Source organism: Neolamprologus brichardi, chromosome 5 (genome assembly GCF_056152115.1).
Source record: "Neolamprologus brichardi isolate AB-2024 chromosome 5, ASM5615211v1, whole genome shotgun sequence".
Taxonomy (NCBI): Eukaryota; Metazoa; Chordata; class Actinopteri; order Cichliformes; family Cichlidae; genus Neolamprologus; species Neolamprologus brichardi.
Window position 1 is genome coordinate 34,199,276 of NC_142108.1, and position 24,241 is coordinate 34,223,516.

The 24,241-nt window shown below is 42.2% G+C and overlaps 1 protein-coding gene across 1 annotated transcript in view; it reads right to left on the reverse strand.

Moving 5' to 3' along the window:
* Window positions 1–24,241, reverse strand: part of si:dkey-49n23.1 (semaphorin-3D) — a 136,888-nt gene that overhangs the window by 2,418 nt on the left and 110,229 nt on the right. Inside the window, exons 6-17 of the mRNA XM_087841128.1 lie at window positions 23,336–23,426; window positions 21,717–21,845; window positions 16,924–17,066; window positions 16,419–16,533; window positions 15,942–16,011; window positions 15,198–15,342; window positions 12,327–12,549; window positions 8,465–8,553; window positions 4,242–4,283; window positions 3,633–3,790; window positions 1,622–1,686; window positions 172–329 (exon numbers count right to left, since the gene is read on the reverse strand). Coding sequence (XP_087697254.1) covers window positions 172–329; window positions 1,622–1,686; window positions 3,633–3,790; window positions 4,242–4,283; window positions 8,465–8,553; window positions 12,327–12,549; window positions 15,198–15,342; window positions 15,942–16,011; window positions 16,419–16,533; window positions 16,924–17,066; window positions 21,717–21,845; window positions 23,336–23,426 — 1,428 coding nt within the window. The remainder of the gene's footprint in view (window positions 1–171; window positions 330–1,621; window positions 1,687–3,632; window positions 3,791–4,241; window positions 4,284–8,464; window positions 8,554–12,326; window positions 12,550–15,197; window positions 15,343–15,941; window positions 16,012–16,418; window positions 16,534–16,923; window positions 17,067–21,716; window positions 21,846–23,335; window positions 23,427–24,241) is intronic.

Sequence of the window (24,241 nt, forward strand, 5' to 3'; positions counted from 1 at the left end):
TATACAAATAAAACCAGAGGACGAGAACGTTTAGAGGGAAAATCCAGAGACTAAAGTCATGATAGTGTTTTTGGTGAATGAGCCACATCAGAGAGAGGAAGAAGACTCTACTGTAAACATCTGTAAAAACCTGAATGCTTTTAATGTGAAAGCTGAGAGCAGGAAACTCACCTCTCTGCTTTCATGTGTGTGACCGACAGTCTGCTGCTGGCTGTCTGAGACCTGCAGCGTCCACCTGAGCTCCGCCTGGGACGAGCGAGGAACACACTCCAGGAAGGTGGAGTTTCCCTCAACACCGTACACCACCTTCACCTCCACAGAGTCTGAATCTGACAAAGACACAGGAAAACCCTTAGGACATTGTTCTTTTGCTTTCACAGCTCTGCACACGGTGTGATTTTGTAGTCAGGTTCGTTTGAATGTGAGACAGCACAGGTGATAAAAGATTATACAGGAAAAATCACTTTTTTTGCATAGAACTGTAAATGAAAGATTTCCTTAACTGTAAAAAAAAAAGAGTTTTCCGTTATTTTTGACCACAAAACAGAGAAAGCCGCAGTTATGCGATACATCCACTAGAGGGCGCCATACGCTCGTGTTCAGAGCACCATGGTAACAACAGGCATTTTACCTTAATTTCACTTTTTTGTAAAAATACAAAGTAACCATTTTTAAAAAGTGCTGTCGGCTCCTGATAGTTAATACCAGTAATTAAAATATGAAGTAAAAACACAAATGTTCCTTCTCAGGTGAGTTGAGTGATTCAGTGGATTTTCTGTTCACAAAAAAGAAAAAAAGGTTTCAGGAAAAGACAAACTGCCACTTCTGTTTTTCTCTAATACAAGCTAAACAGTTATTTAGGATCATGTACAGAATTCATCTCAGTCTGATGGTTTCTGACTCTAAAGGAGGATCAGCAGCAGTCTGGTTTCTAATGAAAATCATTGATTAACATAATCAATAACAGGTCCAATGTGAAGGCGGAGCTGAGGGAGGGCAAGAGAATCAGTGAGCTGAGGAGGTGTGATACTTCCTGACTCTGTTATCAAGGGAGAACTTTAAGATCAAATCCACACACACACGTGTAAGAATTGACTTTTATCGGCTAACTTAAAGAAACTTCCAGAGTGTCACACAGAGTGAATCGAGGGGTCAGTCCTGACAGACGCGACTAAATCTGTCAGGAAAAACATTTGGAGTGTAAAATCGATTTGTTTGCAGTTTTTAACAGAACTTTAGTGTCTTTCCTGAAAAGTTCACGTGGGTATCTGTGTCTGATATATGTTTGGAAAGAAATGATGTGAATCACATTAAAAGGGGTCAAAAAGGCGGCTCACATTTAATATATGGAACGATCAATAACAAACATTGATAACGAAGCAGAAATCCCACATGATATATTCAGTGAGTCACATTAGACTCACAGAGTAGCTGAGCATCAGGTCATGTGATCGATTATGGGCCCACACAGCAAACAGGTTCCTGCCCCACAGTGACATTAACACTCTGCCACTGGTACAGCACATGTACACATGTAAGTGTGGACATGTCTGCTGTGTCACAGCTGTCAGGAGAACAAGATTTTAAACAGTTTAATCACATCAGCAGAGGAAATGCTTACCGTCCTCTGTGTCTGGACACTGACTCCAGGGGTCTCCATACTTCACATCCTGTCTGCGCGCCCGCCTGACACACACACACACACACACACACACGGATACTGTGAGTAACATGCAATCGATTGAACATAAAGACTTTCAGCCAGAGCTTGGTTCAAACATGGACGATGGATGATGCACTGAGCCTCTCTCATGCTTTATATCAACATTTATTTGTTTTTGTAAAAGCTGCACAGTCCTCTGATGATTTAATTCATGCTGAAAATGTTAAAAAGCAGCTTTGTGTGTGAGCAGACGTCAGACTCATCGGTTAAAGCACAGCTGACAGCGGCAGCAGCCGATAACGCCGTGCCTTTAGATAAACTCGTATAAGTGCATTAAATCCTCCCCCTCGCTGTTGTTGCTGAGCTCCTCTGCTGCCAGAAAAAGGAGCTACTGCGATTACGAATGAGGAAACATGGAGCGAGAACAGGCTGTGAAAATACAGAGTGTTTGTTCAGAGTTTTGTCACGTCTCGTTCTGCTTCGGCCTCCCCGTTACCCCCCAGCCCTCGCACCCATCCTCCCCTTTTTTAGCTTTAACTCATCTGCACGACTCCAAAATCACAATTCCTGCATCCTTCTCTCTGTAGGTCTCCTTCAGATGTTTGAGGAAACTTGAGCGCAGCGTGTACTCAAGTCTTAAAATCTCCCTGGCTGTGCAGGCGCACGATCAGCTGATACAGATGTCATTTCAGCTCTATGTCACTGCTGCGCCGCCCATTTCACCTTTTTATCGCCCTTCTTATTATAAATTCATGACAGAACTGCTTCATGGTCATTAAAAAAGAAATGAGTTAATGTTTATTTTAGCAACAATCTGCAGAACCGAGGGTCAAAAATCACTTTCAATCATAGCGCGGTTCACTGGAGGTGCCAACTTCCTCCTGGAGCAGCGCAAACGCAGGAGTTTTCCTTTTCCACTTCATTTATATCTGTGAAAAAAGGCTCGTAGATCGTGTTCTTGTTTTAAATCAGCAAGATTGTGTCATTGTTTTTTATCCTGAAGGCCATCAGAGGGACAGCAGAGCATGTTTTTACTGTAAGGCAGAAGACGTTTGGTTCTCACACTGCAAAGTTTTAACAGCTAAAACTCCATCAGCACCGTCCACAGGTCGATCTTCCCGCTCCCCCGGCACGACCAATCACATATGAGAGGTCACTCGAAGGTGGTCGTCAGCTCGATAAGTCGGCACAGGGTTTATCAAACTAGGGGGCGGATGTGCACACAGAGTCATCTACTAACTGGAAGGTCGGTGGTTCAATCTCTGGTTCTTCCACACAAGACTCTAAACCCCCAGCTGTCCCTCATGCATCCATGAGAGCATGTGCACACGAGTTAAACAAGATGCTTGTGGGTGAATGCAGCTTCAGTTACCATGGCGATGTATCCCAGGAAGATGTGTGTGCATTAAACTTTTATTTTATATTTTGAACTGGTTACCAACGGCCCACCTGCACTGGTTCCGTGGCCCAGTGGTCTGCAGGGGTGCATGCGAGTCATGTCAGCTTGTTTTTCACAGAGATATCGGCTCTCCAGGTGATATTTGGCTTCATAATGTAGTTTTTGTCTTTTATCACACTCTAGATGTTTAATTGTGGCAACACGTGGAGCTCACAGAATAATTCACAGCCTTAAACTGTGAAAACGCAGACTGAGTGTATACGCTGAAATGTCCCTGTGGTCTGCTTTCTGTCACACAAAGAGCCGTAAAGACTTTAAACCATCAGTTAACTGGGTGCCTGACGTCTTTGTCTGCTCTGATTCTTATGAAGCTACAGTAGTGTTCAAAAGTTTACAATGTTTGCACAATTATCTGTTTTAAATGGAAAAAAAATCATGTTGTTGAAATGTGCCACATGGGTTAACGTCATCTCTTATTTTTGAACAACAACATAAGCAGGACTGAACGCAGTAAATCCTACAGCGTGTTCACACTCGCTGATAAACGTCCTCCCTCTCCGTCCTCGTTACCTCCGGCTCATGGCGAAGTATCTGGAGCAGGTCTGTCCATCCCAGGAGCAGTAGGGGTCTCTGGCCAGGCAGCACTCGGCACAGCCGGTCCCGTATAACTCGCACCTCTGGAGCCCCAGCTGGGCCACGCCGAGCTCGCTGGACACGTACAGCTGTTGCTGCGGAGCAGAGGGGGGAGGAAGAGGAGAGCGTTTCTGTAGGCTGGCCGTACATCCTCACGGCTCATATCTGTTGCACAACTCTAAAAATGTTGCTCAACATCCTGTTTCACCCATAATCCTCATATATGTTCACGCTTCTCTCAGTTTTGTATTTTAAATTAAGGATTTCGGGACTCGTGTCACTGAAATCTATAAAGATTTAAAGATGCTACAGAGAAGAATCATTTATTCAAAGCTGAAAAGTCAACATCTAATATTTAGATCAAATTTAAATACTTTAGATATCTTGGTCTGAATCGTCTGGATAGATGTAAAAACTCACATTTCCTGTTTGACCAGGACCATCACTGTGACATGAACCAAATAACGACTTATTTAAGTTAAGAAAGCTCCAGAAATACATAAGTAATCCAAGTCCGACACTTCAGAGAGAAACAGAGAGACTTACTCGCTTGGTGGAAAGCTCCATGCTGAGGATGGGAGCGGGACTCTGCGGGATCAAGAGGAGAAGTATAAATATAAGAAGTTACAGATAACGACGGCGGCGTTCATCGATGCAGCATGATAGGTGAGAATTATTCATGAGACGAGGAATAATTTAGGATTTAGGAATAACTGCAGTGCCGGCTTCATCGGGCTTGAGTTTCCTGTTGCACAATTCAGAAAAATTCTTATTGGTGAATAAATGTGGGAGAAAGCAAAGACGAGCAGCGTTTACGCCGTTTAACAGCTGGAGCAGCTGGCAGCAGAGAAACTTTTAAATGAGATTATTAGTCAGTAAATCAGTGGATTAAAACTGGCCAACATGATATACAAAAAACACAGTTCACTATTTCTTATTTATTTTTATTATGTAAATATTTAAACAGCGTTTATATATCGATGTTATAGTGGACAGATACTCGTGAGCATAGTTTTGATGATTCTTTGACTCTATACGCACGTTTAATGGCAGTTGTTATGCCTTTTGGTCAAAAGTCAGTAGTTAGTGCATAGTCTGATTAAGTTACATAAGCAAAGTGATAAATAAGTTCAAAGTTAAGAAATATTATAAGTAATTCATGCTAAAAACAGTTAAAATGTCTGGGTTCGAAATTTGTTCAGAGTGAGTCATCGTTATCACAAGCGATCTTTGTATTGTATGTGCGGAAATGGGAGCGAGGGAGCGCTCTTATCATTCGCATATCTTTGACGTATTTTCTCCGTTAATGCCGGGAAAAGTGCTTCGGCAGTATTAAAAGAGTGAACGAGTTCATGTACACGCTAAGAGTGCCCTACACGCTTGTACCTTGGGAAACGTTCGTCTTTGTGAGTATTTATATGTTCAGAAATAACTTTTATATGTGTTTACCTGGAGTTAACTGCATGCTAATGTAACGCACGTGTTAAGCTAGGCTAATCAGTAAGTTTGTCATTAAGATGTGTATTAGCTAGCAATTTATTTTCACTTTCTGTATATTTCAGTTACAAATAAGAAATAGCAAGGAGAAGCCTTGAGAGAGGATAAGGCTTTAAAGCAGGGGTGTCAAACTCAAATACAAAGTGGGCCAAAATTCAAAACTGGAACAAAGTTGCGGGCTAACATTAATATTTATTGGAAAACAAAATCTTCCTCCAGATATAAGAATGAATCTTTTCTTATGGACTCAAACACGTTTTGCTGAAAAACTGAATATGGAACAAGCAAAGCTTAGTACTAAACAATATATATATTAGCTAGGGATGCACCGATACCGATACTGGTATCGGAGACGATACCGATACTGGTATCGGGGCCGATACTGTAAAATGTGTGTGTACTCATACTCGTAAAAGTTAACCGATACCATGAACCGATACCAACTTATTTCATTAATCAGAGGGTGGCTTGTAATTTCTGTTGTAGTTTTTTAGATTGGCCACTAGGGGGACATCCCGCGCTAAACAGGCACAGGGTTAGGCGAGTGAGACTGGCAGCTCCAGATAAAAAAGAGAAACTGGAGGCTGCTGTAGCTAGGCTAAACAAAATGTCAGCAGTGTGGAATAGCCAACTGTAACTCAGGTTTTGGAAAAGCGAAGAAAAATGTCAAGAGAAAATCCACGAGCAGTTAAAATAACAGAGGCTCTGACTCATTTTATCGCTCCGGCATTGGCTGGATGACCAGCCAATGCCGGTCGTGGAAAACATAGGATTGCATCGTCTTCTCAGCATACTCGAGCTGCGATATGAAATATAATAAATGAACAGAAGTGTTTATTTATTATTCTGAAAGCTCGAGACAGTGCCAATAGTTCAGTGATATTTTGTTAAATTACAATGTGGAGACTCTGCAATAATTTAACAGAAGTGCTTATTTTTCACTTGAAATTTTTTTGTGGTCATTTTTATTACGATTTTATTTTTTATCGGCAGAGAATAAAATAAAACCTGTCTTCCAATTCATTGCATTTGTGTGTGTGTGTGTGTGTGTGTGTGTGTGTGTGTGCGTGTGTGGTAGAAGTATCGGTTTTTGTACTCTGTATCGGCAAGTACTCAGATCCAAGTATCGGTATAGTCTCGGTTTGAAAAAATTGGTATTGTTGCATCCCTAATATTAGCTGTATAATACCAGTAGGCTTCGCGGGCCAAATGTAATTAGGCTGTGGGCCAAATTTGGCCCGCGGGCCAGAGTTCGACACCTATGCTTTAAAGGATCTTCATTAAAAGCAAGAAAAGCAAGCCTTGTGTGGAAGATCTCGTCTATTTTGTTCGCTAGCTGTCTAGCTTCACATGGTCACGTGTGGTGAGGGCAGCATAGCAGTACTTGTATCTTGATAACCTTTATATGCATTTTATAGCTTATTTAATATTAATTGTACCTGAGCAGGAACTGCAGGTCCAGCTAAATTTGTTACAAGCATCTGGAAATTAAGCCCAGACCCCGATGCTCAAACCAAACCTACTTAAGTGACGGACTTGAACAAATAAACTTCGTTACTCTCTGTCAAAAACGACCCAGTTTATATAAAAAAGAACAAACACACGTTCTTATTTGCAGACAAACCTGCAGGAACGGAGGAGGAAAGGTCGACTCGCACGGCTGACTCCAAACCACAGACGCTGCTCCTTAAAAGCAGCAATAATTCAGCCGTTTGAGGTGGAGGAATGCCTCGCAGCGACTCACGGCTGAGGTCAGGGCAACTACTGAGATTAGAAATCTAATAAGTCTCTTTCTTCTTCGGGGGGTAAAATTACCCCCCGGCTCCATTTTTCTGGCTCACTGACTCGGTAAAGCGTTTCACAAAGGGAGTCGACGACCCCTGACCTCGCTGAGCCGAGGAGTCGAAGTGAAGGAGAGACAAAGTGTTTTACAGTGATATGACTATCCTGCGTTCTGTCACAGCCACAAACTGAACAAGCTCATGTGAAACTCGGTCAGGGTGCAGCCCGACCCCCCCGCAGCCCCCTGCAGACTTCAGCCCATAGAAATAAAAGCTCTCGTTTCATACGCTGCCCACAGCTGTCCGGCTGTTTTGTGAGTCTGCTGGAAATGGGTTTGTTCCTGTGTTAATTTCAGCTGGAAGTAAACAGGCCGAGTGTGTGTGGCATCCTGTTTGTTTGTGGCTTCTCTTCCTTCACCTGTCCTCAGCTCAAGCACCAGCTGGGTTTCATTTCTCCGTTTAACTTCCTGCTTCCTTCCCTCTCTCCCATCCTTTTATCCCCCTCCTCTGCATCCTTCACTCTATTTCTGTCCTGTGTTTTTTTCTGCATTTAGTCCAGCTGTATTTTTTCCTTTCACCCTGATGCATCCATCCCTCCTCACGTCCCTCACTTCTCTCTCTTTGCCGTCCCCATTAGCTTATTTACCCAGATGACCTTGGGAAATATGTGCCCTGCTTTAGTGGAGTTTTTCCAGAAAACAATGTTCGATCACACGGTCCGGGCCTGGCAGATGGACGGTAGGAGTCGCGGAAACAAGCCCTGTGATTTTAGCCATAAAAGTCTCGTGTAGTTCGCCTCTGAGCTCGAGGCTTAAAGGCTCTGTGGGAGACTCGTTTGAAATCAGGTGGTGCCAGCAGTGAGGCGTGCAGAGAGAGCTTCAAAGAAAGCTGCAGCAGGACAGACGGCTCAGTTTCCGGGTGCTCGGCACGCTTCAGCAACTGGACCAAAGGAGAACTGGGTTTGGCCAGGCAGTATAAAACATGGGCATAAACACCATGATGTCACCTGTTGGTTTGTGAAATCCAGTTCTGAAATCTTCAGATTAGCATCTGGTGTTTGAGCGAGACACAGATCTGACTGTGAAACTGATTTTGTTAAGTGAAAAATCGGCCCCGTCTGAAACTCTGAATGACCAAAATTTACAAAGTGAACTTCATGATTTATTCAGTTTGACCTGAAATAAACAACCGAGCCCACAAACTCATCAGGGAAGTGTTTACAGAGGCCCCGGCAACAGACGTCTACGGGGAAGGAAGTTCTGCAACCACAGGAGGCACATCAGCTGTTCAGACCCAGCAACTACATCCATCGTTTTATTTTGACTGTTTTTGGATCTGATGGAGAAACTGAGGGCTGTTAGTCACAAAGTAAACCTGCTTTGTCATCAGGAAAGTGTTAATCACACACAGCTCTGTGAATATAACAGGTTGGAAAGCATTAACACCACCTTAGTGCTCTCCATCGCTCACAAACCTGTAATAACATCTCACCTGGAAGACCGTCAGCTCCTCCAGTATGACCTCCTCTGTGACCCAGTTGTCTTTAATGACAGACACCGCCTTCACCACCTTCCCATCATCTGCAACATAAAAGAGGATTTTTGACCGACGTGTGAGAATCCTGCAGCAAAACACACGTTTTCATTTCAGCTTTGAAACCAAACTCCGCCCCAATAAAACATCTGCAAAGACGGTCTTAGATTCATGCCGGAGTGATGAAACGGTAAGAATGCATGAGCCCGTCTTTAGAGAAACTCCAGCAGGAACAACGAAAGTTTGATCCGTTTTATCTTCTCCGAAGCAGAGCCAGGAGTTCTGTTTCACAACAGGCTCCCAGGAAGACCCTTCGGGAGATGATGTGTTCACACGTTAGCACGGGACACAGCGGTAACCCTGGTAACAACGCTAAACAGGCGCCTCGCGCACAATTTACGGCAGTTTGTTGTTACACACGCCAGCTGTGACGGTGAAACCACACACTGCACTCAGGATGTAACACAGCAAAACCATATGGAACACAAACACACAAATCGACTGCTGAAGACGCAGACGGGCGCGCATGTGTATGTTTGCATGTTCAGGCATTCGAACGCGCTCGCTCGCATCACGCCAGGATGCTCGTAAAGCTCCGCTGTGGGAAACCGTGTGTGTTTGCAGCCGTTTGTGAGACTACTGTATGCTGTGTGTGCGTCTGCAGATGTGTCTGTCAAACAAGCGTGCCCTCATCACTGAGTAATGATGCGCTTCAATGCCTGTGGTCACCAGAGACTTTTGTAACGTTTAATTTCACAGTAAAAATGTAATCTGGTAGCTTTGTGATTATACTGATCGCTGCATTTCTGTTTTCTTAGACTCTAAACACAGAAACCACAAATCAGCACAACCTGGAGATGAAACAAATCCAACAAGCTTCTATAAAATAATGTATATGTTTCCCACTGGGTCCTTTATTTGGTTAAAACTGAACCAGAGTCAAACATAAATGAAGCACGACAGGCTGGCAGAGCGAGGACAGCAGCTAGCTTTTGTTTATTTACTCATTTATTGTCACGAACATAACTGAGAGTTTCAGAGAGAATCATTGATTTCTTAACCTTGACTAAAACAGATGGACTCGTTCTCAGAGGCACGTTTCTGTTGATCAGTGATGAAATAGCACCAAATAACATCTCCAAAATAAATTAACGCAGTTTAAACTTCCACAGTTGCTTTGAAGCCTCACAGAGCAGCACAAAGGTGTTCGCTTTGAACTGAAACCAGCAGGTCACTTTTGACCTTTGGGGTTTATATTTAAGACCTCCATTAAGTCAGGTGAGGTCAGGGTTCATCGCTCCGGGAGACCCACATACATGAATCTGATCCCCTGCATACCAAACCCAGGCACAGACATCTCCACCTTTCATTTGTTATCATTCACCGTTTGAAACAAAGATAAGACGATAAGGAGACTGTGCAGGTATCCGCGGTGTCATCGTGTCAGCCTCAGTGTTTATCAGAATACAGGAGCAGAAGGATAAGAGCGCTGATAGTCCGTCCTAGTGATAGATGGTATGAACATAATCAAGCCATGAAGCTCCTGGTGCACAGCTTTTGTGCTGATGTTAATTCAGAGGGTGTCTGGAGTGGTGACTTTTAAGCACTATGTGACCTTGGTGACCTCGCTCTGCCATCGTGGACGAGTTACGATGTTTCTTAAATGCTTCCATTCTCCAATAACACCACTTCCAGCTGATTGTGGAATATCTGCACACTGTCTCGTTACAGTACAGTTTAAACCTTTTCTAAACCCTTGCACTATTCATCCAATCACAGCAGGGTCTGTGAAAAGCTACAGGACAGAGCAGCTGTATGTCTTATTGACAGCAGAAATGAAACACATCTGCACTATTTATAGGGGTGGGGGAAAAAATGGATACTGTGTAGCATGGTGATATTTTGTTTGCTAATAATGTATGGATACAGGGACAGCAGAAATCGATATTTTGTTACAAAAAAGGTTTTTGTGCTCTGACTTCAGAGCATGTTGATCCTTTTTCTGAGCAAGAATCCTGACATTCCTTCACTGTCCAAATGTGTTTAACTTGTTTTTGGCAGCAATAAACATGACAGTTTACTTATTTTAATTTAAGACATGTTTTATTTTAATTAAGTTTAAAACTTTTTTATTTAATGTAAAATTATATTTTGTTTTAATTTACTTTCAAATCCTTCAGTTGCTGAAGGGGCTGCATAGTTTTCATAAACTGCATAGTTCAGAATAGCTATAATTGTACCAGATGGTTGATTCAGTTAAGTTGGACTAGACTGTGATACAAACCGTTCAGTTTGTCAACAATAAAACTGAAATGAGAGAAAGACTGAGTGTGAGACTTTGATATTAGAGAAAATGAATATTGATAAAGTTTACCTTTATGTACAGAATCTGAATATCGCAAAATATTTTAAAAAATTGCAATAATATCGTATCGTGCGTTAAGTATTGTGATAATATCGTATCGTGGGATGTATGGTGATTCCCACCTCTAACTATTTACTGCCCATTACATCTGAACAGATAAACTAGAAGCCACAATTCAAACGAGTACTCGACCGCAGTAACCTGTAGACTTCTCAAAGCTGTATTTCAATCCTAAACTAAACGGTGTGATCCAGGTGTGTGATTAAAGAGTAGGGTATTTTTAAAATGGGATATAACAAACCAATAAAAAAAGTCATCTGTCACTCAGAAAGCATGTAGAAATATTCCTCCTGGTGGTATTAGGTGAAAGATTAGAAGGAGCATTTATCAGGCAGGTGAATGTGGAGCTAACAGGGGGATGGTGGAGGAGAGGAATCCACTCAGCAGAGATGTATGGAGCAGTCGGAGCACCTCTGGCCCCCCGATCTGTCGCCAGCACTTAAATAACCGCTGCCATTAATCATGCACACACACACACACACACACACACACACACACACACACAAAGAAGCAAACGCACCTGTGTGCACATTAATGAACAAAGGCCCAACACACTCAGGAAATCATTCACCCCGTCACAATAAAAGCTCGCCATTTTTCACCGCCTTGCAGATAATGAATGAAAACATGTTTACACACAACAGGCGAGCCACAGTACGCCGCTCTAAAAGACGGTCCAATCACACGCTGGAGTTCAAACGCCCGCTCGCTCGGCCCCGCCTCAGCTGATCTTATTTTACCGACAGGTTTAAATCTCACAGCCGAGCGTCCAAAGTTTCACCGAATCTGAACGTTCTGCTGTTGTGTCAGTCGTGTCCCAACTAAGCTGATGTTTCCAGAGTCTGCAGATGTTCTGGCTCAAACACGGAGGAAGAATTATTCATGATTCATGGGTTTAAAAGATGCAAAATATGAATAATTTTAAATCAGGAAATTGTGTTAAAGAAGGTTAAAAGAACACATTAGAAACAGGGGACGTGTTAGAAATCACATGTCACTATTTAACTGGGATTTAGTGCTAATATAAGAACACCACAACCTCTTTTGGTGAAGATCCAGCCAAAAAAAGACAACTCATAGCTCAATATTTGTCAATCCTGCCTCTTCTTTTATCATTTTACAGTCATTTTCACCTTTTATCTCAACATTAAGTTTTGCTCTGTTCTCAGTGTAAAACCCACAAAACACCTTTTTGCGTTCCAGAGAAAACGTCACCAGTTTGCCTCCTTGTAAACTCACCTCTAAACTGTCTTTGTTTCATTTACACACTTCCCATCGCACTCTGAATCAGCTCAACTGATCTCTCACTGGTAACAAACTGATGAAATTTCAGTCCCAGCTGCACACTCTGAGTCTGTTTTCCTCCCCTCTTCTCCTTCCCCTCGTCCTCCTCACCTGTGCCCAGGTGTAAGACGTCGTACGGTCCGTCCTCGGCGTCCACCCTGTCCACGACAACCTTCTTTAACATGTAGGCCGAGTTGACGCGGGTTAAGATGGGCCGACCGCCCAGAGGCAGGACGGGCTCCCACATCAGCTGATGCTGCCGCATGAAGCTCACCACCTCATCTGGGAAGTCCTTGGTGGATTTGTGGAGAGCATCGTAGGTCTCGCTGGGACACTGGAGGACCAGAGGGAGGAATACAGGAACAAACCATCAGCGGGACATAAAACGTACAGCTTATTGCACCAGCAGCATCTGCTCTTATATAACTATCATTAGCTTACAGCTTTAAGTGTTTAAGGTATGTGCTAACTAAAAATAAAGACAAGATGATAGTTTATTAAATTTTAATGAAATTTGCAGATTGTTTCGGTGAAGTTTAATAAACTCCTTGCTATCTAAAATATAACAGGACACCGGAGTAAATTCTTGATCATCTCACACTTCTGATAATCAGCTGTCTGCTTGACGTTTATTCAGCTGTGTAAAAACTATAACTTTAATCTCAGCCAAACCGATTTACTCAGGAACAAATAAAATACTAAAAAAAGCCAAACAATAACATTTTTAAGTTATCTAAGTGACTTATATATCATGTTTAACCTGAGTAGCGAAAGACGGTGGTGGGTTTGAAAACGATTAGCCGGAGTCCGGTGTTCTCACGGCTCTAGTTAGCCTAGCCCCCGGCTAGCTATCGAGCTAGTGGGTAACAGACGTCTCTGAAAACGTCGGAGCGCTTTTGAAAATATGTGGTGTCTTGATAAACTGAGCAGATATTTGAGGTTTACACAGCTACATTCTTGCCTGAAAATATGTTAAACGTTTATTTTGTGACCCAGAAAGAATAATAAGAGTAATATTAAAACTAACTAGCTGCCGCCATTGTAGGAAACTGAGCTGGGCTGCGCTATGAATTCTGGGACACAGCTTCTTCTTCTTCTTCGGGGTTTAACGGCAGCTGGCATCCTTGTACATGCAGTGCTGCCATCTTCTGTTTCAGTCCGTTATTACACTCTTAAATCCTACTACTTATTCCTGCGTCTTTTGTGATCTTACAAAGCTTCAAACGACGCGTCGACTATTAAATCAGTCGTCGACGATTTTGATAGTCGACGTAATCGTGGCAGCCCTAAAGTATAACTTTACCTAGTCAGAGGGAGCATCCATCCATAATGATGATCATTTATATCGGTTATATATCGGTTTGTATTTGTGCTGCTGGTGTATTTTTGAAGCATTTTTAATAAGACAAATAATATAACTTTGTTTGTGCTCCAGTTTTGATCGGTGCCTAACAGATATTTGAGCCTACACAGTTTACAGATGCTGGTTCCAGCTAATAAATGTCCTACAAAAATGGTACAGACTAGGCTTTAAAACATTTCACAAACTAGTGGGTGATTTTATGATGCAGTCTATAGCCAACTCTGGTGGTTTAAAGAAAAATTACAGAAGGGATCGAAATGCTGAAGACAGGATTGTAAAAAGGAGAAAACACGAGTCGAGCACAGTGAAAAAGCTGAAGTCAACAAGACAGCGAGTCAGTGATCGGGGGATTAGAATCACAGCATCGCGCTGACGTTTTCATATTGCTATTAATCATCCTGCTACTTCAAACTTCTCCCCCTGCAGCTCTGATGCGACTCACCTCTTCTGCAATCAGCCACATGATTCAGCACCACTCTGCAGAGCTCTGAGTCCCCCAGCAGGGAGAATGAAATAACACCTGACACACACACACACACACTAAAACCTCAGCACCTCCTGACAGGTTGAAGTTCCCCAGAGGACTTCACAGCTCAGGTGTTAAATCACCAGAGGTTTTCCTCTCGCAGCGCCATCAGCTTGTTTTCATTAGCGGTGTTGTGTGTGTTTGCAGTCTGATCTCACAGGAGAGTCTTAGTTATTCACACAAACATAAATACCGTCCTGTCGCCACTATATTAGCAGAGATTTATGGGCGACGAGGCTTTAAAAGGAGCAGCTTTTGAACATTAAAGTGACAGCCTGACCAAAACCTTACCCCGTGTTTAAAGGGCCGTTTCACCGCAAATACTCGAGAGATGCTGAAGGTTATACTGCAGAGTTTTCAGACACAGTACTGTGAAGACAGTCATTTATTCATTTCACCATCTCAAGCCATTAATTTTACTTTAAACTGGCCTCAAATCAGTGCCTAAAAGAATAAAAATGTGACATAAAAACCATCCAGACTGCAAACAGATCAGATGTTTGCTCTAAAGAACCTGTACCTGTAAATACCTGTATATTTACTGCACATTCATACACTCTCTACTAGAATTTCTACATTTTTGTAATAAAAACTGTGCAAAGACGTGACTCTTAGCTGTGTGCTGCTCCGCACTGTGGACAGAGGCTGTCCAATGCTGTTGCAGCCTGCTGAGGAGCTGTGATGTTGCAGCCCTTCTTCTTCTTCTGGCTGAAGATTTAAGACTGTCTGTGCATTTGGGGATGACTTTAAGGGGGGATCACATTCCTCCATGACGGGAGTTTATGATGGATAATAATGCAAACACATGAACTTTGTACATGTATGCAAAGATGTGATTTACAGGTACTGTGCAAACCTCCCAGCAGTGAAACTGTCCTCTGTTTCGTATCTTTAATCCCATCTGTTAGAATACTTCAGCTTTATTTCAGGAAGCTGTTATGTGGCCGACACAAAACCAGACGACGGTGCAGGGAGGTTCGGGGATTTTTTCTTTAATTTTTCTGCCTATATAACAAAGGATCGTTTTGTAGTATATTAAAATGTTTCATGCTACAGTGGTTTGTTTTGGGGTCTTTGGTGCAGGCGTACTCACGGTGCCAGGTCTTGGGTAGGGGATGTGACCCTTGTACTCGACCCAGCGGTAGTCGGGACCTTCTTTATGGGCAAATGGCCCGTTGAAAGCAGTTCGAATGGACGCCATGGAGAACACACACACTGCTGAACCACGAAATATGGAGCTGTGGAAGAAAAAGGAGGTGTTGGTGACGGCTGTGATAGAAAGACGGAGTTTGGAAAGACCGGAGAAGCGGAGGAAAGAAGAACGCCAAAACAGGCCAGGAAGGAAGGAAGAATAAAAGGAAGGAGAAAGAAGGAAGCAGGAAAGGAAGGACACGAGGGGAAAAAAGGTGGAGTGCTTTCATACATTGGTTACAAAAACACAACCAGCTGGGCCTCTTCACCTTTGACCCTGGACACCTCCCACATCTGACCTCTGCTCCTTTGCACCCCTGAGTGTGCACGTGCCAGCCTGGCAGTGGGCGTGCACATACAGGAAGAGGACGCCCTCCCTCTTCCCTTGAAAACTGTTTCCTTCAGTTTTTAAAGCCTAAATGTCAATAAAGTTCTCATTGAATCAGAAGTTTGGTCATGAACATGTGCAGCGGCGGGCTCGTGAGCACCACTGAGGACAGAATGACACGGGCCGGCACCAGAGAATAATCACGGGACTTTTAAAGATCTTTAAAATCGTGCATTTTAAAAGGATTTCTTGAGAAATGTAAAAGTTTAAGCAGCTCATGATACATGTAAGTGACTGCACGGCTGAACGCGCCCTCACCTGGACGTGCTGAAGACTCCATAGATGGTCGGGTTCTGAGGGTCCTTGGTCTCCAGGACAAAGATGTCCTCTAAGGAAACACAGAGGCTGCTTTTAAACTCAGAATCATGAACAACGTGCAGCAGTAAAATCGTGTTATTCATACTGAGGGAGGAAGACTGGAAGTTTAGATTTGCCTGTTCTGTCTCCTCGTCACCTGTAAATCATTCACAGTTGCACAAATTTGTACCAATAAAGTTTTAATCAGTGGCTGATGTGGCGAAACTTCAACCTTTGTAACCTCAGACCTCCTAAAGACAAGACAGGACCGTGTGTGGAAGGAAAGGAGGAGACAAATATCACAGTGTCAGCTTTTCAAAGTTGGGACGATAAGGCGAGAGCACAGGCGAGGCGTACTGTACTAAGATTATTCAGGAGAGGTCACGTAAGAAAACATCCAGAGAGGAAGGAAAAGGAGGAAGAGGAGGAGTTTTTTACCAAGTTCATCAAACTGCGTGTCGACTCCAGACGGGCCGGGGACAGAACAGACCAGCCGGGCTTTGAGGAAGGTGGTCCAGCGGTTGATGAGACTCCTCCTCCCGCCGAGATCGTTCTGGATTGAGGAGGAGATGAGAGAGGGAAGGATGACGGTTAGAGATAAGGAGCAGTACAGCGAGGGGAGAAGGGAAGGAAACATAAAAAGGAGACATCGTCTACAACCTTCGTCCGTCTCCACAGATCTGCATTTCTGTTCAGTTCAAGAACACAAACCTTAATTCCTTCATTTAAAGCTCTGAAACTAAAAAAACTTTAGATGTATTTACTTGTTTTGGTACTTTTTACTTAATAAATTTATTACCCAGATGTGTGATAAATCACATATGAAGCAAAACAGGTGTCAGAAAGCCTGTTAACAGTTATAACAGTGATGCGGGACAGCAGAACAGAGAACCCTGATCCCCGTCACGGATTCCTTAATCACGTCGAAGCGGTTCGTTGTTACCTTGCAGACTCGGGCCACGCGGCTGTACACCCTCTTGTCCCACTGCCCCGCCTCCACCGCCCTCTCCTTGAAGAAGAAGTAGACTTTATCATCGTCCGGGCTGCGCGTGTCAGGGATGGAGAAGGAGCCCACAAAATCTGGCTCTGAGAGGGAGACGGTACACATTTGACTGTCTGTGAGCTTCTCTCTGTTTCTATAGATTATTTGTAAATTACAGGTATAACAAGTGAAGGAGTTATAGAAGACTCTCATGGAGGCGGAGCTATCATCAGCTTAAACTGTCAGAAAACATCTGCCTTTCGTTTCTTTTAATTTGTTTTTCTTTCTGCTACTGCATTTTATTTTATGTCTTATGTACTTTATCCAAGCATATTATTATCAATTTCAAAAATTAATTATTAATAATTTATACAGTTTTCTTGTTTTTTAGCCTTCTATGCATACGTGCTTTCTATCTACCACTCACTCTGATGGATGCATCGGAGAGCAGCTTGGTTTTAGTATTAAACTACACAGCTAAGTCCAGGCTGTGTGTGTCTCACATACACACACACATTCTCGTTTTGATATCTTAGTGAGGACATCCCATTGACATGATGCATTCCGTAGCCCATACCCCCAACCATCAAAAATAACCATGACCATCAAAAATAACCCGACCATCAAAAATAACAATAACCATCAAAAATAACCCAAACCATCAAAAATAACCCAAACCATCAAAAATAACCCAAACCATCAAAAATAACCTCGACCATCAAAAATAACCCCGACCATCAAAAATAACCCCGACCATCAAAAATAACGCCGACCATCAAAAATAACAATAACCATCAAAAATAACGCCGACCATCAAAAATAACGCCGACCATCAAAAATAACAATAACCATCAAAAATAACAATGACCATCAAAAATAACCCCGACCATCAAAAATAACCCCGACCATCAAAAATAACAATAACCATCAAAAATAACAATGACCATCAAAAATAACCCCGACCATCAAAAATAACCCCGACCATCAAAAATAACCCCGACCATCAAAAATAACAATGACCATCAAAAATAACCCCGACCATCAAAAATAACCCCGACCATCAAAAATAACCCCGACCATCAAAAATAACAATGACCATCAAAAATAACCCCGACCATCAAAAATAACAATAACCATCAAAAATAACCCCGATCATCAAAAATAACCCAAACCATCAAAAATAACAATGACCATCAAAAATAACAATGACCATCAAAAATAACCCCGACCATCAAAAATAACCCCGACCATCAAATATAACCCCGACCATCAAATATAACCCCGACCATCAAAAATAACAATAACCATCAAAAATAACCCCGACCATCAAAAATAACCCTAACCATCAAAAATAACAATAACCATCAAAAATAACCCCGACCATCAAAAATAACCATGACCATCAAAAATAACCCCGACCATCAAAAATAACCCCGACCATCAAAAATAACAATGACCATCAAAAATAACAATAACCATCAAAAATAACCCCGACCATCAAAAATAACCATGACCATCAAAAATAACTCTAACCATCAAAAATAACCCCGACCATCAAAAATAACCCCGACCATCAAAAATAACTCTAACCATCAAAAATAACCCCGACCATCAAAAATAACCCCGACCATCAAAAATAACTCTAACCATCAAAAATAACCCCGACCATCAAATATAACCATGACCATCAAAAATAACCCCGACCATCAAAAATAACCATGACCATCAAAAATAACCCCGACCATCAAAAATAACCATGACCATCAAAAATAACCCCGACCATCAAAAATAACTCTAACCATCAAAAATAACCCCGACCATCAAAAATAACCATGACCATCAAAAATAACCCCGACCATCAAAAATAACCATGACCATCAAAAATAACCCCGACCATCAAAAATAACCATGACCATCAAAAATAACCCCGACCATCAAAAATAACCCCGACCATCAAAAATAACTCTAACCATCAAAAATAACCCCGACCATCAAAAATAACCATGACCATCAAAAATAACCCCGACCATCAAAAATAACTCTAACCATCAAAAATAACCCCGACCATCAAAAATAACTCTAACCATCAAAAATAACCCCGACCATCAAAAATAACCCCGACCATCAAAAATAACCCCGACCATCAAAAATAACAATAACCATCAAAAATAACCCAAACCATCAAAAATAACCCCGACCATCAAAAATAACAATAACCATCAAAAATAACCCCGATCATCAAAAATAACCCCGACCATCAAAAATAACCCCGACCATCAAAAATAACAATAACCATCAAAAATAACCCCGATCATCAAAAATAACCCCGACCATCAAAAATAACAATAACCATCAAAAATAACCCCGACCATCAAAAATAACCCCGACCATCAAAAATAACAATAACCATCAAAAATAACCCCGACCATCAAAAATAACAATAACCATCAAAAATAACCCCGACCATCAAAAATAACCCCGACCATCAAAAATAACCATGACCATCAAAAATAACCCCGACCATCAAAAATAACCATGACCATCAAAAATAACCCCGACCATCAAAAATAACTCTAACCATCAAAAATAACCCCGACCATCAAAAATAACCATGACCATCAAAAATAACCCCGACCATCAAAAATAACCATGACCATCAAAAATAACCCCGACCATCAAAAATAACTCTAACCATCAAAAATAACCCCGACCATCAAAAATAACCATGACCATCAAAAATAACCCCGACCATCAAAAATAACAATAACCATCAAAAATAACCCAAACCATCAAAAATAACCCCGACCATCAAAAATAACCATGACCATCAAAAATAACCCCGACCATCAAAAATAACCATGACCATCAAAAATAACCCCGACCATCAAAAATAACCATGACCATCAAAAATAACCCCGACCATCAAAAATAACCATGACCATCAAAAATAACCCCGACCATCAAAAATAACCATGACCATCAAAAATAACCCCGACCATCAAAAATAACCATGACCATCAAAAATAACCCCGACCATCAAAAATAACTCTAACCATCAAAAATAACCCCGACCATCAAAAATAACCATGACCATCAAAAATAACCCCGACCATCAAAAATAACCATGACCATCAAAAATAACCCCGACCATCAAAAATAACTCTAACCATCAAAAATAACCCCGACCATCAAAAATAACTCTAACCATCAAAAATAACCCCGACCATCAAAAATAACCCCGACCATCAAAAATAACCCCGACCATCAAAAATAACCCAAATCATCAAAAATAACCCCGACCATCAAAAATAACCCCGACCATCAAAAATAACAATAACCATCAAAAATAACCCCGACCATCAAAAATAACAATAACCATCAAAAATAACCCCGATCATCAAAAATAACCCCGACCATCAAAAATAACAATAACCATCAAAAATAACCCCGACCATCAAAAATAACCCCGACCATCAAAAATAACAATAACCATCAAAAATAACCCCGACCATCAAAAATAACAATAACCATCAAAAATAACCCCGATCATCAAAAATAACCCCGACCATCAAAAATAACAATAACCATCAAAAATAACCCCGACCATCAAAAATAACAATAACCATCAAAAATAACCCCGACCATCAAAAATAACCCCGACCATCAAAAATAACCCCGACCATCAAAAATAACAATAACCATCAAAAATAACCCCGACCATCAAAAATAACAATAACCATCAAAAATAACCCCGACCATCAAAAATAACAATAACCATCAAAAATAACCCCGACCATCAAAAATAACCCCGACCATCAAAAATAACCATGACCATCAAAAATAACCCCGACCATCAAAAATAACTCTAACCATCAAAAATAACCCCGACCATCAAAAATAACTCTAACCATCAAAAATAACCCCGACCATCAAAAATAACTCTAACCATCAAAAATAACCCTAACAATAACCTAACTGTAACCCTGACAATAAAACCACATTTTGAGTCTCAAAAATGCCGTCAAACTCATGAGGACGGGATTTTGTCCTCACAAGTATAGTAACGTGCTAATTTTTGTCCCGACGAAAATGTTAATACCCGTCCTCACTCACACACACACACACACACACACACACACACACACACACACACACAATAAGCAAGTATACAACATGAGAAAAAGAATGAAACAAAAAAAGAACCAAACAGGTTCAAAGCTCCTAAAACCTTTAGAATAACTCATCGTCTCGGCTCTCAGAGCAGCGACATTAATGCTCATGTATGACAACCACAGACTAAGTAATGGTCTCCTGATTAGTTAAAAGTACCTTTAGTGAGAGCAGCTCCCCAGGATGATCGATGCAAAGCTGTGTTTCCGACCAGGCAAAGTGGATGTCTGCACCCTTGAGAGGCCCTAAAAGCTGTTTTCTTTCATCCTTACTGATATCAGTGGTTCGGTTCGTCTAAGAAAATGTGAGCGGTGTGCACTCTGCATCTATTCTTCAAAAAGATTTGGTGGAACCGTGTGTCTACCTCTGGTTTCATACTAGGGTTTAAATCTATTGCCACACAGTTGTATTCAACGTTTAATTTTTGCACATAACTTTTTATTTCTGCAGGACTTATCGGGCGCTTGGTTCATATACAGTAGCAAACGTTTGTCCAGGGGACCATTAACCGGTAAGTGTTTCCATGTGTTGCAGAAGTTTATCTGGTGTGTCGAACGGAGAACAAAACAAACGCAGCTTCTTACCGTTGAGCCAGTTGTGATCGTAGGCTTCAGTGCGGATGTAATGCTGGCTGCTGCCCTGGATGGATGTCCTGAAGATCGCAGCGTTGGCTCCCATGAAATCGACCGAGGTACCCGCGTACAGATCCCCGTCTAGGGAGAAAGAAAAGGAACGACTGCCTGAACAAGAACAACAAATTTGCGTGAAACATGTTTTCCTACAGTACACAGGTCTGTTTTATAGCTCTGCCTTCGACTGAAGGCCAGAGCAGAACAGCAAATATCTGAAAGCTGATTCATGAAAACATTCATCTAATAAAATATTTCTGACATCATTTCCTGAAAAAAATGTCTTAATAAGGTTTTAAAAACATCACTTAATTCATCCTCAGTGTTTGTTTTGTGGTTTTAAGGAGCTGAATATTAACTGAAACACTGGCCGTCTCTCCCTGGGTACCTTTATGTGAAAAATAAAAACAGTCTGGTCCTCTTAATTGCACCTCCATAACTTCAGTGTTGACTCCTTGTTTTAACTACATGTTTACATGTAATTTAACCTCCCGCGGCACTCAGACACGTCCAGGTACAGCACATGCAGTCCGCTCAGCGTACACAGCTTTTACTCATTAAGCAGCTTTTTCTAATAAACAGCTCAGACCGTAAACATCCGAAAAACATGTGACGGCGTGCACAGATCCTCCAGCTCGTGTAGGAAGGACACATTTCTGCAAAAGCTCTACTAGTCTTACTAGATTTTCGTGATTTTCATCAGTCACCAAATCAACACATTTTTCAACTCTATCAACTAAACAAACATATTTAGAGCGTGTCTGATGTCCTTATCTTGATTTCTTAGGCTTGTCCAATGACTGAGGGCGCTCACATGAAGGTCTTTCACCTCACAACACGACTAAGCTGTTTAATAAGCATCACGTTGTGTTTATTGCTCAGTTATTTTAACCTTAAAAATGACTGAATTCCAAACAAACACTAACAACTCCCCACGCAGAGGCGCCTCGGCCTGATGGGTTTTCTGTCCCTGTGCGCTGTCTTGCAGGTTCCTGGTAGGCGGAGTTAATCAGTGCAACTGGCAATATAGTGACAATATAGTTACAAACCAGGTTTGCAACGCTTTACTGAACCTTTTCTGCTTTCTTGCTATCATGCAAACACTTTTCTGGGGGCACAAAACCAGTAGGGGTCATATTAGTAGCCAACCTACCCTGACTCCTGAGTCAAAGCCGCCCCTAAACATTAGTTGTGCTGGAAAGACATCGTGCTTCCATCGCTGGTAAAGCCTCATTCCTCAGCTGTCAGCACAGACCCAACCATCAGTTATAAAAACTTAACTTATGGCTTCTTCTATGGAGCTCTCTCTTTGTCTAAGTGATCCAAATATGTGTTTTATGTCCTTTATGTCACGGGGCCAGCGGCTGACGTCAGCGCGTGGAATAACTCATGCGGACCACACACGCCGCGGCTGAGCGGACGCTCTGCAGCGAGGAGTCACACAGTGGTGGGATTGTACGCCGCAGAGCGCTGCTGTCACCAGAATGTGAACGCGGCTTTTAGAGAATGACGGATGATGATTCGATATGGCCACTCTTTCAGGCTTCGAGTGTGCGTGGGTGGACGGGACCTACCGGTCAGTCTAGCAGCGAAAGGCTCTTTGGGACTGAAGGGACATTTTCCTCTGCCTGACTCGACTGCGTGAGACAGCGTGAACAACGGCTCCTGCAGGAGAGAGGACAGAGCAGACCACACAAACACAGGATGATGGATAAACAGAAGGGCAAAGATGAAGCTGCCTTCACTTCACTTCATTACAGAACAGAAGCTCTTTAGAGAGGCTGACTGGTTTTAAAGGACTGCCATGATGATGAAGATTAATATTAGTGTTTTAGAAGTCTGAATATGGTGGATGGATTAGGAAACAATGAGTCCTTCAACACAGGCGAGCAAACAGCCCTTCAGCAGGCTTCCTAAAGGGAGCGACAGAAAAACGGGACCACGAACCCAAACCACGATGTTTCTAGCTTTGCTACAAATCTTTATGGCCTGTTTGTGTCTCTGTTGTTATCTTGCATGTATTTGTCATAATCTACCATTTCTGTTGGATAGCTATGAATATTCTCTGAGGTTGTTTCACTGGCGTTATATATTTCCAAACAGAAACCTGTCAGTCAACAGTTCTGCTCTGGTTCAGGCCTTTTGCTGCAAACACAGACTGTGTAGGAAAAAATCCACATTTTAGACCAAATTTATCTTTAAACCTGTTTTTTGAGGTTGAGGTGGCTGCTGAACATAAAGCTATGGGCCCCCTAAAGTCCAATGGGGTCCATGCGGGGCAGCCCACTCATGCAGGAAGGGTCCTACAGTTGGGACCATTGGACCACACGTTGGGACCATGTGGGCCGAACTACTGGGGGCCCACTCAACCCCCCTTCCATGTTACTGAGGTTTAAAACATGTTCTGTGGTTTCATCTTCTCAGCAGTAACCTTCCTTATTACAAACATGCACATCTGGGCCCACTGTGGGTGCGTGTGG